General features: G+C 40.1%; 1 protein-coding gene across 4 annotated transcripts in view; it reads right to left on the bottom strand.

The window, feature by feature from the left end:
* The window catches only part of Pik3c2g (phosphatidylinositol-4-phosphate 3-kinase catalytic subunit type 2 gamma), a 333,974-nt gene that overhangs the window by 46,717 nt on the left and 268,439 nt on the right, over window positions 1–18,818 (bottom strand). For all 4 annotated transcript variants that reach the window (XR_003843304.1, XM_029535677.1, XM_021191148.2 and 1 more), the window contains one exon: window positions 17,215–17,323. Coding sequence is in view for 3 of the 4 variants with exons in the window: in XM_029535677.1 (XP_029391537.1) it covers window positions 17,215–17,323 (109 nt within the window). In the remaining variant the exon portion in view is untranslated. The remainder of the gene's footprint in view (window positions 1–17,214; window positions 17,324–18,818) is intronic.

Raw genomic sequence — 18,818 nt, 5'->3', positions numbered from 1 at the left:
AGACATTCTATGATTGTGCAAAGGACACACTGAATTATCGAGTACATCATTGACATGTACGCCAATGCGGTAGTCAAGGCCATCCAGATCAGCCTTCTCTCTTTCTGTTTAATGGTCTTTCAAACCTCCATCAGGAAACTTTTAGCTCTTACTTCCAAGTCTGAGGTCTCTGCTGAGAACCTTATCTCCATTATTAAAACTGCCATCAATTCTATGGATCGACAAATTACAGTCCTTCTTTCTTGTTACAATAGAAAGAATGGCCGCTTTTCATGTTGCTGACTAAATTTTGTCACTCCCACAAATCTACACACTGACCTGGCAAGTCGCAGAACCACAGAAAGAGATCTGATTTGGAAATAGTGTCATTTTGGGATACAATTAGTTATACAGTGTTATGGACTGATTGAGCCTAGCCCGCACAGCTTGTGTATTTGGATACTTGGTTCCTAGTTTGTGGAACTGTTTGGGAAGGATTAGGGGGTGGGGCCTTTGTTGGAGGAAGTTAGGCACAGGAAGTGGGCTTTAAGTGTTCAAAAGCCCACTCCATTCCTAGTTAGATCTCCCTGTGCCTCTTGCTTGCGGATCAGATGTCACCTCTCGGGCTATCGTGCCAGTACCACGCCTGCTTACCTGCTGCCATGCTCCCTGTTGTGGTGATCATGGACTTTTAGTCTTTGTAACCATTAGTCCCAGTAAATATTTTCTTTTATAAGCTGCCTTGGTCATGCGTCTCTTCACAACAATAGAAAAGTCAGTGCAGCATCTAGGATGTAGATCCTCTAATCTGATATTTTATTGGTACTCTTATAAAAAGGAGTGGTTTGGAGATTACAAGGGGGAACTACAAACAGGCCCTTGGTGGACCTGGCAGAGATTCTTCTGTTGGGTTATGAGAAGGAACCATGGTTGCCGACCTATTGGTTTTAGACCCCAACAGACAGAATGTTCAGACAGCACGTTTCTGCTGTTCATGCCCCAGTGGTGTGATAACTTTTTTTTTTTTTACAGCAGCTCTAGAGAAGCCTACAGTGCTGACCCTCTTGTCAGCTGCATTCCTCTATTTTTTATCTTCCATATTGGAACCCAGTCTATTCTTTATCTCTTTACCTCCTTTTCTTTTTCATCTGTGTTGAATATCTTCAACCAGAAAGTAATACAGTGCATATTCATGCATACAGAACACCTGTGACTAATGATCTCCTTGACACAGTGAACCTAGGGGTGGACTCACTCTGGGTCCTTTTCAGTTTCTACTTATGTTATGGTCAGTCACTTGCAGGTTTTGCCTAACTTGCCTCTAAAATATATTCTCCTCTTTACTTCTAATAATTTCTATATTCAAAAGTATTCTTTTAAAAATCCAGCAGATGTTTTGTCTTCAGTGACAGGATTTGTCATTTGCTTTTCTGGTGTCTGCTAATGCCAGACTCTCTCTATTTCTCTCCTGTGCCGTGCTGTTCCTTGTTTCTTTACTTGTTTTCCATTTATTTATAACTTACAGTTTTCATTTTACGTTCATTGAGACTCAATACAGTGTTTTAGGGTGACTTATTTGACACCTTTATTGACTCAGAAATCAAAGTCTTTCTTCCAGAGTTGTCTCTTCAGTTCAACTCTGTATCTGCATTCCTTTGGACATCCAAAGATGTGCATCAAGAAGTGTGAGTTCTACTCCTCCTAACACCAGGCTCAAACCAAGTATTTATTTTCTTTCTTTCTCTCTTTCTTTCTTTCTCTCTTTCTTTCTTTCTTTCTTTCTTTCTTTCTTTCTTTCTTTCTTTCTTTCTTTCTTTCTTTCTTTCTCTCTTTCTCTCTCTCTCTCTCTCTCTCNTCTCTCTCTCTCTCTCTCTCTCTCTCTCTCTCTCTCTCTCTCTCTTTCTTTTCTTTTGTTTTTTTCCGAGACAGCGTTTCTCTGTATAGCTCTGGCTGTCCTGGAACTCACTCTGTATACCAGGTTGGCTTTGAACTCAGAAATCCGCCTGCCTCTGCCTCCCAAGTGCTGGGATTAAAGGTGTGCACCACCATGCCTGGCTAAGCATTTCTTATCTCTCTGTTTTTCTTGCCCTACAAATAGCATACAGTGCAAAGTTCTGTGATCACAGCACCATAGTTTACGGGTTCCCAAGTAAATTCTTCTGAAGCAGGGGCAGAGTCATGGGTAGATGAGGAGTCAGTGCTAGAACTTAGTGTCACAGAATGAAAGAGAAGCCTGTTCCCGGGAGGCTTTCACCAGCCTGGATAGCTACTGCCACATCATCCTCAGAGTAGATGCTTTGGCGAGACTGCTTCTCTTCCATTTCCATCTGGGCTATAGCAGATGGCTCCACATCTCATCTTGCTAACCATTCTCCACAGCATTTCTTCAAAGGTGCCACCAGATCTTCCAAAACACAAATTTAACAATCTGAAATCCCAATGGTGGTTCTGCCTTACCCTTTAAAAGAAGGGACCTGTTCCTGATGGGGATGCTGCTCATTCCCTCTCCTCTTCACTGTTTCCAGCCCTTGCTTTATGAGAACCTGTGTGGATTGCATTTACCTCATCAAAGATCCCCCGGTTTCTTTATCCTCTTACTTTTTTCTACACGTTCCTTTTTTCTTCCCCTCTAACTTGTCTACCGTTGGCCCAGGATGGTCACTCGCTCTATTCTCGTGAGCCACAAAGCTACCGAGAGCAGAGACTGAGAACCAATCACTCATGCACAGTGCTGTTCAATCATGTGTTGCAGAACAAGCCAAGATCTGACTTCCAGTGCAGATTGTGTTGGCTAGTGTAAATAGCCCTATTAACAGTTTATACACATTTCAAATTAGCCAATTGTCTAATTCTATCTCTACAGTTTGGTCTGTTGTAAGGTCGTTGAACAGGAGCCCATACCTAAGGAAATCAATCAGTCTAGAGCCAAGTAGGTGACCACAAGTTATTTTTCTTTGTTTTTTAAATTTGAATGTTTAAAAATCAAATCTCCTACTGAACAGAACTGGTTGAAGAAATACCACTTTCCTAAATATTTGCTGACTAGTCAATTATTTTTGCTGTTTTTTTGGCAAAGGTTTTAACTTATTATCCCGTGGATAATAAACTTCTATATTAAGCATGATGCCTTTCCTGTTAGTCCCTGAAATGTCACTACTAGTTAACTAGTCCCCTGAGTTTATACTGTTGTGTCCCTGAACTGTTTTTAGTTCTGGCTCTGGCTGGGATACTAAACAGTAATTCTTTATTGCAGCAAGTTATTTTTTTTCCTCCTGCAAAAAAATTATGGTTCAGTGTCACCAAAAAAGAAGGTAAAAAGAAAAAGAGTAAATAGGTAGGGCAATCTCAACTCCCAGTGCAACTGAGTCAGGAAGGTCATGAGTTCAAGGCCAACGTGGGCTTCATAGTGAGACCCTGTCCCAAGTAATGATTACTAAATATCAAAATAATCAGTAAATTTCTTTATGACTCTGCTTCCTACCTATAGTTTGGAAACATACAGCAATTTTAGTGATGCAATTGTATTCACTGATAACCCACACCTGTGTTTCCTTCTGGACAAGGGTTGCTCTCCAGGCCATATCGCTGCATTTACTTGGGTAAGTATACAATACCCGATGCTGAAGGCAGCAGCTTTCCAGGGGCTGTGGTGTCTCCACACACAGCATGGCTCCCCATGTTGTTCATGCAACATTTATGACATCTTTACGAAAATTATTTGTTATTTGTCAGAAATCCTAATGGAAATTGTGGCCTGTATATTGTCTAGTTTGCTGCAATAAAGAATTAGTGTTTAGATCCCAGCCAGACCAAAAACTAAAGAGTCCAATGACATGGCAGTATAAATATAGGGCAATAATTAACTACTGGTGGCATTTCAGGAACTAACAGGAAAGACATCTTGCTTAATATAGAAGTTTATTATTCACTGGAAAATAAATTCAATCAAACTATATGTGCACACTACAAGGTGCTTGGAAAGTATGTGGCCTAATTTTGGTTATTCAGTGAATGGAGAGTTCAACCAACAATAAATGATCACTTATCATAAAATATCTTGTATATTCTTTCGTTGTGTGGACTGGGATGTAACTCGATGTGTCAGTACTTGCCTACCAGGAGCAAGGCCCTAGGGCTCTAGCATAAAAAAACAGCATACCCCCACTTCTGTGGCTGTGACATGTTTTTCTGGGAATCTAGAACATTCTAGACATTTGGGTAAGCCTAATGCTTTCATTAACTTCCGTGAATTTTCAGGAGAATGCATCATGATCATTTCTGTTGGGAATGATGACAGGCATGTAGACTGAAGGAAACCGAATGCACAGAAGTAATTCCCCGAACATGCAGTTAGCCAGAACTTCAGAAGCTCAACCTTTGTTGAGCTCTCAGTATTCCACTCTGCCCCTCTGGAATGTTCAGAGATGATGGTTGTTTTCTCTTCCATCCTCTTGATTCTCTGGTCCTGCATCAGAAGTAGGTGTCCTCATGTTTCTTTGCTCTCATCATATCTGTTCTTTTGTGAGGTGTTATGCCTTGGACACAATGTCAACAGAACAACATTCTGTGCTCCCTGAGGTTACACTTCCCTGTAGATTTGGGGTGTACTGGACATCATTTTTTAAAAGAGATTTAACCTAATGTATTTTTGTTTTCTTCATAGAACTATTGTCATATCACACATTTAAACACTCATACATGTCATAGCACATTTTTAAATATTCATGCAAACCATCACTCAACATCATAGGGTCTTTATTCTTGCTTCCTTCACCTTCAGTGATTTTGTCTTGTGTTGCAATGAGTCAATCACTCTTATTCTGGTTTTGACCTGTGATCAATACTCCTCCATTATCTATCTATCTATCTATCTATCTATCTATCTATCTATCTATCTATCTATCTATCTATAGTGTGTATCTATATATACAATATATATGTATATACACACACATATATGTGTGTATATGTATATACATACATATATATGTATATATGTATATACATACATATATATGTATATACATACACACACATGTATATATAATCACACACACACATATATATATATATATATATATATATATATATATATATATATACTGTAGCCCCACCTTCTTCATTATGAGTTCTCTTAAAAGTAGCAAAATATCAGAAATATCTGCAAGAACATTTCAATAATCAAAATCTATTCCATGTCTTTATGTCTTCCATTGATCAATTTGGATTTCATGGTCTATTTTTATGCTAATTACATATTCTTTATGAATCCTGTGACCTTCTCTTCATTTTTTAATTCATTTGACAAAACAAGTTGTAGTTATATATGTATATGTATGTTGCCATCTATCTATCTGTCTGTCTATCTATCTATCTATCTATCTATCTATCTATCTGTCTATCTATTTATCTATCTATGTATATTGCCAACTCTGCAAGTGTAATTGCCTAATGTTGCTGGAAACACATAATATGACTGTACTCAATGGCAATCCACCCTTGAGTGTGTCTTGAATGGTTTATGGAAAATTTGACGAACATCATTATTCCAGTTACTATTTGACAATAGGACTGTTTCATTCTTTGTGGTCTTTGGTCCTCAAATTACAGTATTTCTTCCTCCCCAGCATCTTCATGGGTTTCCTGATTCTTGGAATAGAACCCATTTCCCAACACAATCTGTCAGAGTAGTCAAACCGGCCTTTTGTTCTGTTACATAGACAGACTAACTCTAATTTGAGGACAATAGGAATACCAGATCCCCTGTTCTAGTCTGGTCATTGTTCTGTTCTCTGCCTGAGTAGTCTTTCTTTCTCTTTATTTCACTTCTTAAATGAATGCCTTTTAAAAGGAGAATGCACATGTCATATAAATATATTCAATAAAGAAAATTATTGACTAACATTTCCCTGCATTCCATCTTTATCTATGTTTAGAGAAAGTCTGCTGCAAAGTTGTTTTCTACTTTACATCTCAAATCTCTCTTTTTATTTTCTTGAAACTCTTCCAGGTGGGTTTTTGTTTGTAAAAGTCCTAACAAACATTAATGTTTGTGCTTCTCCTGCATCAGATTTTTGACTGTTGAGATCACTGATGGGAGCCACCAAACCCATGCTGGTTCCTGGTTGTTGACTCTCTGAATTTGAGCAGATAGCCATTCTCTCATTTGCATCCATCTCCCTTGTTGAGTTCCTGGCACTCAGTTCTCTGGGCTTCAGTGGATTGGTCTCTCTCAGCTGTCTTTGCTGAGCTGAACTTATCTCCCCAAACTTTAAAATTGGTAGGCTGCCTGGTCTGCTTTCCCAACTATGTCTCTTTTAAATTCCATTTCTCAGTGTACTTAGGATTATTTAATTTCTTCCAGTGAATAGTTTTGATAATGAGTTATTTGGGGACAATTCCCATATGTATATTTTTAGCCAAACATTCTTCCTTAATGTATCTAAACCTCTGCTTAGTGTTTTTTTGGAAGTCTCATAGACAACTCAAAAGTAATATGTTTAGATTCAGGCTTTGGCCTCCCACTCGTGCCCAGTGACACGTCTGATATTCTCTTTCCTAACATAATCAGCCAATTTGAACTCATGTGACAAGAAAGATATCTTAGTGTCTGGCTCACATCCTGCTTTGACAGCCAGCTTTTGAACATTAATGTATGGACATTCAAACATGTAGGACATTCTTCCTGTCTATCTGGTGAACAAATGAATAATGGCTGTGACTTGTCTTGGGCCATCTAAAGTTACCAGTTGTTGAGCTAAATGTCATTGGGTGATATGAAATGTTTATGTATATATATACACACACACATATATACATATACGTATATGTATATACTATATACATATACGTATATGTATATACACTATGTATTAGATTCTAATATAACTAATGGGAAATTTTAATTCCCATTATGCTTTTAAATGAAAAATGAGGACAATGAAAAACAAACATGAAATCCAATGGGTCAATATTAAATTAAAATCTCTATCAGAGTATGTTTTGTTAAACCCAGAATCCTCATTCATAATACGTTTACCAATTACATTAACTGGTATGTAATTTAAAATGATTGACTCTTTTTTTTTTGAGAGCTGATCAATTCAGAACCTAAGTGTTTTTCCTATACCATATTATCAAATGCTGAACAGAGTTAAAATACATGCACAGGCCAGAATGAATGGACTATAAAAGCGAGATCCATTTTTCTCTTTCTTTACTAAAGCAAATTAAATGTTCCCATTTATTAGCAAGCCAGCCAACTTCTAGCATTGGCTGCAAGATTTAGTGACTTAAAACAATAAGCTAAATCTATTTCTCTCAAATGCCACGGAGTGCTGTAAAATACACAAGCTAAAAAAAAAAGAAAGAAAGAAAGAAAGAATTCCCACAAGACTTCTAAATCAAAACTGAGCAGTAATTGTGTTTTATTGCATTCTTCATAAAGTAACATGTCAGCATGTCCAGTTTCTCGCCTGGCTCAGCCCACTGTGCTCCTGTTCGAGTTACATGGAAAACACTACCACCATGAAGAACTCTGAATGCCTGAAGAATCTTTTGTAAATTGGCTCTCGGATGTCATCAGTGCTGCACCAGACTCTGAAGAATTGTCTTGGTTTTACTGATGGTGCACACATGACATTTATCCTGCCTGCAATGTAAGCTCAGCTAGAGGCAAACAGGAAGAGAGCAGCGTGATGACAAACATGCCATTAACATCTGGGTTTAGCAACGGGGAGCAGGAAACATATGTTCGCTATTAAGACAGGATTTATCCACTTGGCTTTATTTTGACATTGGGTTTCTGCTTAAATAGAAAAAAGAAAAAAAAAACCATTGCCTAAACCTTAAGTGATATCATTCCCTGTTTGCAGGGACATCCAGAAATGAGCAACAGTCCTGAAGATTGGGAATGGTCCCACTGTAAATGGCTGGCTGTGAGATGCTGCACACATGGTCTGTTTGTGAAATCTCAGCTGAACTCTGATGGGGACATGCATTTGGCGAGGTTTTCTAGTCATTTGCTGTGATTTTTTTTTTAAATCATAAGGTTCATATTATTCTTTCTAAAGATTTTTGCTTCATTCACAATTCCATCAAGAAAGAACAAAATTTAAAGAAGCAAAACGAATCCTTTTTAGCACCAATGCAGTGCTTGTTTGAAACTATAAACACTGACAGGAATCTCAGACTAGGGGTGTGAGCAAGGGTGAGGCAAGAGAAGGCACGCAGGGGGGTTACCAGGATGCCTAAACACAACCCCAATCTGTTTAGAAGCGATCGGTAGTGTGTAGTAGTGCTTTCCATTTAATGCCTGCTTCATTTATCAACAAAGTCAAATTTTCCAAGAGATAGATGATAGACAGACAGACAGAAAGACAGACAGACAGGTAGATAGAGCTTAGATATCTTTAGGTATCTGTTCCATTATGTAGACTGTTTCAATATGTTTCAACCCCCCTCCCCCCACCAGAGCAGTTGCTCTTCTGACATAATTGATTCTTGACCTCAAAGTGTCCTCCAGTCCAAAGCCCTGCAGCTCACACAAGGATACACAGTAAGAGGTGATTTTCTGATTATATTCAAACTGCAGTTTCTTTCTTCTCTCCCAAAGCCTTTTCATTTTAGGTCATGTATTATTTATGCTCACATCTGTATAATCACTATATTATAAGCATATTTAGCATATCTAACAATATTTTCACTTATCCAGATTACTCCAGAAACAAACTAAAGCTCTTACTCTACAATGTTACAAACAGTAGGTGATCAAAAAACATTCCTTTGTAAACATTTCTTCTGCCAGGGCTGACAGTTTCTTTAGGAGTGTAGCCACTGCTGAGTCATTTGCCCACTTCTGATAAACAATCTATCACCCTGTCCACATAAGGACCTCTAACTAAAATCAGTGGCCAAAAAGTGGGAGAAGGACTTACAGGGCATGAGAAAGATTTTAGGTGAAGAGAGTGGGATAAGAGGGTAATGGGTCAGGAAAAGATCAAAATGTATTTTTATCTGTGTATGCAATTGGCAAGTAAAAAAAATCTTACATAGTTATGCATAGTGATACAATGTATTTTGAAGGAGCTGCAAATTTAGCATATAACTAAAACTGAGCACATATTTTAGTATGCATGCATAAATACGATTATCTTTAATTTTCCTGTGTTGCCACATGACAAGCAACTGTGAAAAACAGTGTTTCTGGAAGGCTTCTGCTAGGATCAAAGATACAGACTGTTCTGCCCAAGAGTCCTCTGAGCAAACAGTCCCTTCATGTCCCTTGTTTTATTACAGAGGAGAAAGACTCGTGATCCCAGAAATTTCCTCTAACCTGCGTATGTCACTTAAAATAATAAAAAAGTGATTTTACAGATTTTACAATTTTTCATAAATCTTAATGTTCAATATCTTAAAAGCAGCTTCCTCCATTCACACAAGGAAAGGGAGTCAATCAGTAATACAGACTGAAAAACATCAAAGTCGTATGACTTGTGCTAGAAATACTAGTATAACTTTTAGTGTAACTTTTGTGTTTTACTTCATCTTGAGATTAAATTTCATTTCTCAAACATCAACAGATCTGGGGAACTGTGGTGGTTGATCTTGGTCGCCTACTCGGTGGGACTGAGGATCCCTTAGATCCCTTAGATCACTTAGGATCACTGACACACTTCTGCACTTGTCAATGAGGATGCGTGCGGAGAGATTTGACACAGATGGGAAGATCCATGCTCAGGGTGTGTGACGCTCTCCCATGGACTGAGGCCCCAGAGAGAGTAAAAGGGATTAAGAGAGATGAGCAAGAGACCTGTGACTCTCTCCTTCCAGACTGTGGGTGCAGTGTGACCAGCTGCCTCAGGCTCCTGCTGCCTTCCCCGCAACTCAGAGCTAGAACCATGCATTTCACCATGGTGATCTTCACCCTCAAACTGGGGACCGAGTAAGCCCCTCTTCCCTTAAGTAGCTTTTGTTAATTGTTTTTGCCATAACAATAGAAAAAAAGAGAGACTATCTGGAGTTTCTATGAACATATAGAGATGCATAAACATGTAGAGATCACTAACAATTGCTCATGAAGTGCCTAGAGAATCTGGGGTCTGAGGCCAGACTGGCTAGCAATGGTATTCAGCTAGTGTGTGTGTGTGTGTGTGTGTGTGTGTGTGTGTGTATAGGCCAAAGGCTGATGTCAAGAATCTTCCTCAATTCCGTTCCACCTTATTTCTTGAGTAGGGTCTCTCACTGAACATGGAGCTCAGAGAGTCAATTTAAGGTGCTCCAGGTCTCAGTCAGGACTAGCCTTTACTCCTGAGGTTGCACATGCATACCAGTCCTGACTTTATGTGGATGCTGGGGACCTGAGCCCTGGTTCCTTTCTTGGTCAGCAAGCACTTTAGAGACTGAACCATCTCCCTAGACCTCGCTGATCAGTACTTGATGACATCATTATGGCTCCATCACAGAATAGTCCCTGGAATGACACTCAAGTTCCAAGTATGGAGAGTGTATGAATTTTCAAAGAACAACAGCACCCAACACCATATACAGTTAGTATCTTTGATATCACCGTATGTCAAGCTTGAGGAGGCCAATCCCACCTTCTTTTCCTTCTCTGTGTTTTTCACCCATTTTAATCTCAGGCTTTAATTTAAAAATATGATGAGACATCTAACACTTACAGAGCCTTCCTGTCCCTCAGTGCTAACCAGTAAGAATTCACAGCAACACACAGTAAGACAGAAGCCCCTTTCCTTGGGGCCTCATAGCAGTGGTTTAGTGTATCCACCTGGGTAAATGTGACCAAAATGGAAACTGCAGGTCTCTGCTCGATGCCTGTGATTAGATGTCCCATTCATCCATGAGAGTGACGTTAAGCCTTCCTGTGCTGAACTCACTTTGTGGACTTACATACTATCCCCATCAGGTTCAGCTCCCTTGCCTTCTCTCAGGATTGCCCTCCGCTCACACTTCTGCGCATTAACCCATCGTGGAAGTTTTTATAGAACACAATCTGAGTGTCTGACTGACAACTTACTGTTGAACACAGACAGATCTCCATACTTGCCCCCATGACACCAGAGGCAGAAGTCAGGAGTGTCTTTACACCTGCCTTGGTCTACAAAGGCTGAGTCTGATTTCAGCAGCTACTGAGTATTTCGAACTCATCAAGACTCGCTTTCTGTCCAGCCAGCTTTGGTGTGAGCTGCGTGGTTGCACGCAGAGGTGAGAAAGCTTCCACCTTTCCTTCCCCACTCGCCACTCTGGCCTGAAGCACAAGCACACGGACATGAGCATCTGAGAGTGTGAGTCAGTAGGGGACATAAAGACCTCAGCATTCTATTCTGTCCTTTGAGATGCAAAAACCATATGGACACCAATGTGAAGAAATACACAACCTTGTTCTTAGAGGGCAGAAGGGTCTGTCATTCATTTCCTGCTATCCATTGACTGAGTCAGAAATTAAAATATACCGTAAAGAAAAAGTAAGGTCAGGAAAACTGAATACGTGAGTATTCTCTCTTTAACCGTTATTAAACGTATCTGTGCATGTGTGTTCCTGTGTGTGGATATATGCGCGTGAGTGTAGGTACTCATAAAATCCTGAAGGTGTTGGCTCCTTGGAATTGCACTTTCAGAAGACTGTGGGATCCTGCTGTAGCTCCTGGGAATTGAACTGGAGTCTCCTGAGAGAGCAGTGCACACTCTTAGCTGCTCAGCCATCCTTCTAGGCCCTACTTATTGTCTTATGTTGATAATGCTTGCTTTCCTATGGTCTCATTTTCACAGTGTTTTACATCATTTTCAGTTACTTTATGTTTTGCTTCTTCCTCCCCCTGACATTATTATTGTCCTTCAGTTTTTCCATCAGTCAACTCCAAGGGTTTCTGTACTATTTTTTGTTTTCTGCAAATTTTAGAATGTCATTCCCTATACATATGGATGTTTGCATATGAAATGTGTAGAAACAAATGACCTATTTTGGGAGTGTGAGTTGATTAGAAAACAACTGGCCAGTAATCAAGAAAAGACGTCTAAAGGTCATCATCAAACACTCTCCAATGTAATTAATGTGTCAATCTTTTAGGTTTTGAAGGACAACAGAGATCCTATAGGCTGCTATATTGATAATGACAGTGTTGTTGTTCATTTATAGATTTAAAAAAAATCAGCGAACATCGATGAGTTAGAAACTGTCTAGATGTGAGGGAAGAACTGAGGAGAATATAAGAATATAACCACTAGATGCTTACCTTTCTCAGCAGGAGAAAGAAAAAAAATAACCAAAACAAAACCAGGGCCCTCCTGCTTGCTTCCTACCATTCTCTCTGTCCAGAGTAACATTTTGTGACCTCTATTTAATAATTACTGTCTGGTCTTTAGTAGTGCTTGAAAGCCACACTCCCTAACTCGATTGGACTTGCGTTGAACTCTTCAGTGTTGGGACACTTTTCTTTTGTTTCAGAATAGCATGCATAGCTGGGTCTACCAGCTTTCCCCTAACAGAGCAATACAACGGTCTAACCTCGTCTGAGAATCAGTCACAAACTAGGGCACCTGGGGACCTGAAACATTAGAAGCCACATGACCGCTCATGTCCGTGTGAGAAGGAAGTCGCTCTCTGACAGTGCCCACAGGGGAGGCTGAGGACCCGTGTTCTGCTTCCTCTAATCAGCAAGCCTGAGCTTGCTCCTGCTCTGTCCTCACAGAGCCGTCAGTACATGCTGTCTTTATTCATTCGCATATTGAATGTCACAGATAAAGTTTCTCTCATAGAAAATGGTGCCTTGTTAGGAAACGTGGTGGCACAAGCCTGTAAACCCAGCCCTTAGGAGATAGAGGTAGAGGCAGGAGTTCTTTGATTTGAAGCCAATGGAGGTCATATAATGGGATCCTGTGTCTTAAGAAAGGCCTGCTGGCTGCTGATTAGTCTAATTATTATTTCAAATGGGCTCACTCTGGAGACATTCAAGCTCTTTGAGGTAAGTGACTTAACTTAAAAGATTCTATAAATGATCTCCATCCTTGTTTCATAAAGCAAAACATCCAAGAGACCATGTATTCTTTACCCTAAGGATATTGTCCCAAATAGACCACTATACACTTTTGTCCAAGAACTGAAGACTTACTTCTGTCTGCCTGGTGCCTTCGTGTGGAACCAGTATCTGTCTTAGAGGGATTTTTCCATGTCTCATGGACAATGAACAATTTACCCAACAGTAATGAGAATGAGGGATTCTTCAGCATCAGGAGATATCAGCTTCACACATGTACAGCATGCTTATGTGTGTATGGTGTGTGTGTGTGTGTGTGTGTGTGTTTTATATGTCTCTGTTTATGTGTGCATGTATGTTTAGGTGGGTGTTTGTGTCTGGTGTGTATATGTCTGTGTTTATATGTGTATGTTTGTTTAGGGTGTGTGTGTGTGTGTGTATGACTGTGTTTATGTGTGTATGTTTGTTTAGGTGTGTGTGTGTGTGTGTTTATGTGTGCATGTGTGTTTAGGTGGGTTTTTGTGCTGGGTGTCTTGCAAGCCCTGATCTGCCTGACGCACAAGAAGGACAGATTTTTTTTAGCCCAGGATCTCTACAGAATTTTCTAAACTGTTTCCAGAACAACTGAGAGTAATAACATAGCAAATAAAGGAACACTAAAAGTTGCTGATAATGACTACAGACTTGCATCTGAAGCGGGGCTTCTAGGAGAAGACAGAGTGAGGGGCAGACACTTCAGGACCTGAGCGCCTGGAGGGAGACTGCAGCGCTAGAGTCTCAGAGACAGTTAGGTTAGGTCACGCCATTCAAGTATTCTGTCAGAAAGAGCTAGGCACGTGATTTTTAAACATGGCCTCAGAGGTTGGAAGAACCAACAGTGAAGAATCACCATTTGGACAAACATGAGCAGCCCTGAAGCTTGAGTATAAGAAAGTAAAGCATCATTGTATCTGAAAACAGAATGAAGTTTGGGAAGGCAAAGCTGTTAAAGGCAGACAAAGAACAAAAAAGTCAATGTGTATTATTATGATGATGTATGAAATACAAAGGAACTAAACAGACTGCTTTAGGGTTTCTTCCCACTGGAAAATTAAAAAAAAAATTACAAGATCACAATGGACTTAAAACATTAGGGATTTGTGTTCTAATCTGTGTGGTAAGTCTGCAGAGTTAAGCAGTATATCACTCTGAAGCTACTTTGGAAAGAGCTGAATTATCAACAATCAATTTTAATGATGGAAAGGAAAAAAATGCATCAGGTGCATCTCAAAGAAAACATTTGTAAAATAGTAACCCTGGGTGTACACACACACACACACACACACACACACTCACACATGCACACACACACACACACACACTCACACACACACACACTCTCTCACACACATACACCTCACCACAGTGGCAGATCTAAATAATTAAGCATTCCAACTAAAAGGCAAAGGTTGTATTTTATATATAATACAACATCCATTGTATGCTACTTGTGGTTATGATTACAACAGAAAAGACAAAGTCTCGCAAGGAAAATGTTGGATCATAGGAACTCCAATCAAGATGCTATACTCCCTTGTATAGGATTATTATGCTTTTGTAAGAGGAAGGCCTGGCTACAGATAGAAGATGCTGTGTGTAATGCCCACTCTCACCCCGGAAGATTAAAATGTTCCATCCTGCAGGAATCTCTTGAACAGGATGGTGGGCTACTCTGACAAGCTTCAGGAAGTCTGTGGAAGTGACTGGGATTCACTTGTCCCTCCCTGCCGCAGTAGGCGGGAAAGCTGAGTCCTCTGGAAGGAAGCTGAGCTGCAGGAAAGACTCTGGAGAGCAGAGCACCAGGAAGAAGCAGAAGCCAGCCAAGCCATCTGGGGTCTGGAAGAGATTTAGGCCAACTGAGGCGCCTGGTAAGGACACTCTCCAACTTGTTGAGCTGCCTGCAGGCTGGGCAGTGTGCTCCAGGTTCCCGGGTTTGGGACCCGACACTCATGTTGAGGTGGGCTCGGTGATGCAGCTCTCTTTATGTTATTTCTATTCCTCTAAGTGACCTCTCACCCACATTCCTGTAAGTGACCTCTCACCCATATTCCTGTAAGTGACCTCTCACCCACATTCCTGTAAGTGACCTCTCACCCACATTCCTTGTAAGTGACCTCTCACCCACATTCCTTGTAAGTGACCTCTCACCCATATTCCTGTAAGTGACCTCTCACCCATATTCCGTGTAAGTGACCCCAGTGAATTCCATGGTCCATCAAGTTGGACTTTGGTCACACTCATACTTCTGTCTGTTGTGGTAGCTTCCTATCAGGGTGTTTGGGGGTCACGTGTGTTGCATTTCCCCAGGAAACATTTTGTCATAGCAAATGCATATGTTTTGTTATTGAAAATAACAGTTCACCTGGAACATTTCCCCTCTCTGGTTCTCTCCCTTCTCCATATTAAGATCCAAAAGAATTGAATCTTTATACTCTCCCACACATCCTTAGTAACAGTAGTATAGTATTCCCCACCCCTAGTAGATGTTCATGGTCTAATTTATATAAGATTACTTTACACGGCAAGAGAGTCTTTGCAGATAAAATGTATTGAAGATCTTGAGATGGTAAGGTTGTCCTGCATAGCCCTGGTTTGCCCAGTGTAATGACTAGCATCCTTCCAGTGGAGGTACAAGGACAGTAAGAGCTGGGCAAGGAGGTGGGAGGGCAAGAACTGACTTCTCCATAGGCCATTGTATTACAGGAAGAGGTCTCCTAGGTCATTGGTTCTCAACCTTCCTAATGGTGTGGCCCTTTAATACAGTTCCTCACATTGTGGGGACCCCCCAAACATAAAATTTTCGTTGCTATTTCATAATTGCAATTTTGCTGGCTATGAATCATAATGCAAACATCTGGTATGCAGTCTAGTGATATGTGACCCTTAAAGGGGTAGTGACCCACATGTTGAGAACTGCTGCTCTAGAAGATAAAATAAGTAGGTCTGTCAATATTTTGACTTCAGTCCCATATTAACTTCAATACTTTAACTTCAGTCCCTAGACTCCCATATTCAAATTTCTGAATTCCAGAGATTAAAGGAATTAGATTCGTGTTGTCTCAAGATGCCTTGTATGTTGCATTTAGTCACAGTCTCCGTGCGAACCTAGTTGACTAACATGGTTTACCTTCTCCCTGATCTTCCTTATGTGGCTGTTCCTACGAAGTCCAGGGCCCTAGAACAACCCTGCTACATCCCACCCCAAGTCAAATGCCTGAAAGACACTGTCTTAGTTAAGGTTCTATTGCTGTGAAGAGACACCATGACCAAGGTCACCCTTACAAAGGCAAGCATTTAATTGGGTGTGGCTTATGGTTCCAGAGGTTTTGTCCATTATCATCATGGCAGTATGCAGGCAGACATGGCACTGGAGGAGTCCAGAGTTCTACATCTTGATCCTCAGGCACAAAGGAGACTCTCTTCCCCTGGCAGTCAGGAGGAGACTCTGATTCCACACTGGGCAGAGCTTGAGCATAGAAGACCTCAAAGCTGGCCTACATGGTGATGCACTTCCCCTAACAAGGCCACACCTACACCACCTAATAGTGCCACTCCCTTTGGCCAAGCATAGAAACACATGGATCTATGGGGGCCAAACCTATTCAAACCATCACAGGTACTGTCAGTCCCCCAATTTGTACCTTTTTATATCAAAGCTGGAAGAAAATGATGCCTCTGAGACTCTAGAACATCCAAGCATGTTGTGGTCCATTTAGCTCAAGGAACACAGCTAGTGCTATGTGTACATTAGTGAACATCTGGTGCTATGTGTACATTAATGAACATCTGGTGCTATGTGTACATTAGTGAACATCTGGTGCTATGTGTACATTAGTGAACATCTGGTGCTATGTGTACATTGGTGCACATCTGGTGCTATGTTCACATTGGTGTACATCTAGTGCTATGTGTATTAGTGAACATCTAGTGCTATGTATACATTAGTGCACATCTAGTGCTATGCATATATTAGTGAACATCTAGTGCTATGTGTACATTGGTGCACATCTAGGCAATATGAAGTTGGGGTTTTGGACCACATTTCCTGGACTTCAGATATGCTAGACACACATGATTATTGAGTGAAAGAAGTACAGAATGCTAATACATTTAAAACTGATTTTGGTAAGAATAATATAATAATGACTTGGCCTTTGAGTAAAAGTAGAAAGAAAGAAAAAAAAAAACCCAAACTGTAACATACATTTGCAACTTCATAGGGTCCGCGTAGCACCTGTTCCACGTAGTGACTCAGGTCTCTGATTCTCTTGTGACCCGAGTCTGTGAAAGGTAGATGCCACCAGTGAGGAAACCTGTTTTAAAAGAGAGGAATGTCACTCTGAAAATTATGAAAGTCAGCCTCTTTTGGCTGGTGACAAAGTCACCTGCTGTATCAGTGGATGTCCAGTTGAAACATTAGAAAATACCAGGATATAAATGGTTAATCCTGGCCATATCAGAGGTATGGTTGTGGTCATTTCTACTATTTTAATCCTCAACACTAATTTAATTTAGCATTAAATTAATTTAATATGATCTTTATTACTGTATTTATAGCAGACCACAAATGTTTCCTCTCAGTACATGTAGGGGCTAATACATAGTTTATGAAATTAATGATTTATAGTTTTTCAAAGAGTTCTAACTGTTGTTTCTTCTGGGCCCTTGACAGACATTATTGCATGAAATAAATTAGACATTTCGTCAAGCAGCATCCGCTTCCATCTGGCCTCATTCATGTGCATCAAAGGCACACTGTCTCCAAGAATCTGAGCAGGAGGCTTCTCTGTGGTCTCTCTCTGAAGAGCATCTTGGGTTGGGCTTCAGATCAGTTTGGTGGGATGACCTGATGTTGGTGGTCCCATTTGGTAATATATTTTCCTACCTAATTGCATGTTTTCAACAGTTTACTGTTGCTTCCTTTTATATTTCTGCCATTTGGTGCAGATTGCGAACTGCTTAAGTTGATTCCTGGAGGGAGAAACGAGGAGGCTTGTGAATCTTCGTCAGCAGACACAAGAAGCAGTGGTGACTTCTAACCAGGACGTTCCCTGCTACTTCCTAAAAAGGTCACGCAAGTGCAGTATGGGTATTCTATACATCTAAATTATTACCTAGTAAATAAGTAACATTTAATATACAAAATAGTTTACCAATCTAAGAGTTAAAGTTTATTTTAAAAAAAATCTGCACCTGGTTATGAAATTAGTGTCAATATACAATTAATATAAAATATATTTAATATGTTGTCACACACATACATATGGTGGCAGTTTTGAAAATGTTTTTGGCAAATAAATGGCTTCAGTTAGTGTTAGGTATAATTTAGGCATCTACGTGTAAAACTTCCATATTGGTACAGCAAAGCAATTTCATCTTTGGCGGTGCTTTAGAGTTCTAAGGATAAATGCGTGCACAAACTTGAGGAATGAGGCTTATGCTAGTGCCAGTTAATCCATTCAAAACTCATGCACCACGTTTCAAATCGAAGTCAGTTATTGAAAAGTATCCTTACACTATTTTATCTGATACTGACATAGTATTCTCTTTCATTTTTGTTCAGGAGAAAACAAGCAAAAGAAAACCCAACTTGTTTTATTTTGTTTTATTTTTTTTAAAGATTCATTTATTTTATGTATATGAATACACTGTAGCTGTCATCAAACACACCAGAAGAGGGCACGAGACCCCATTACAGATGGTTGTGAGCCATCATGTGGTTGGTGGGAGTTGAACTCAGGTCCTTGGGAAGAGCAGTTGGTGCTCTTAACTGCTGAGCCATCGCTCCAGCCCTGATTTTTTTTTTTT

The sequence above is a fragment of the Mus pahari genome, chromosome 2 (genome assembly GCF_900095145.1).
Source record: "Mus pahari chromosome 2, PAHARI_EIJ_v1.1, whole genome shotgun sequence".
NCBI classification, from domain to species: domain Eukaryota; kingdom Metazoa; phylum Chordata; class Mammalia; order Rodentia; family Muridae; genus Mus; species Mus pahari.
Note: the sequence above shows the minus strand (reverse complement) of the source record. Positions and strands in the feature narration are given on the sequence as shown.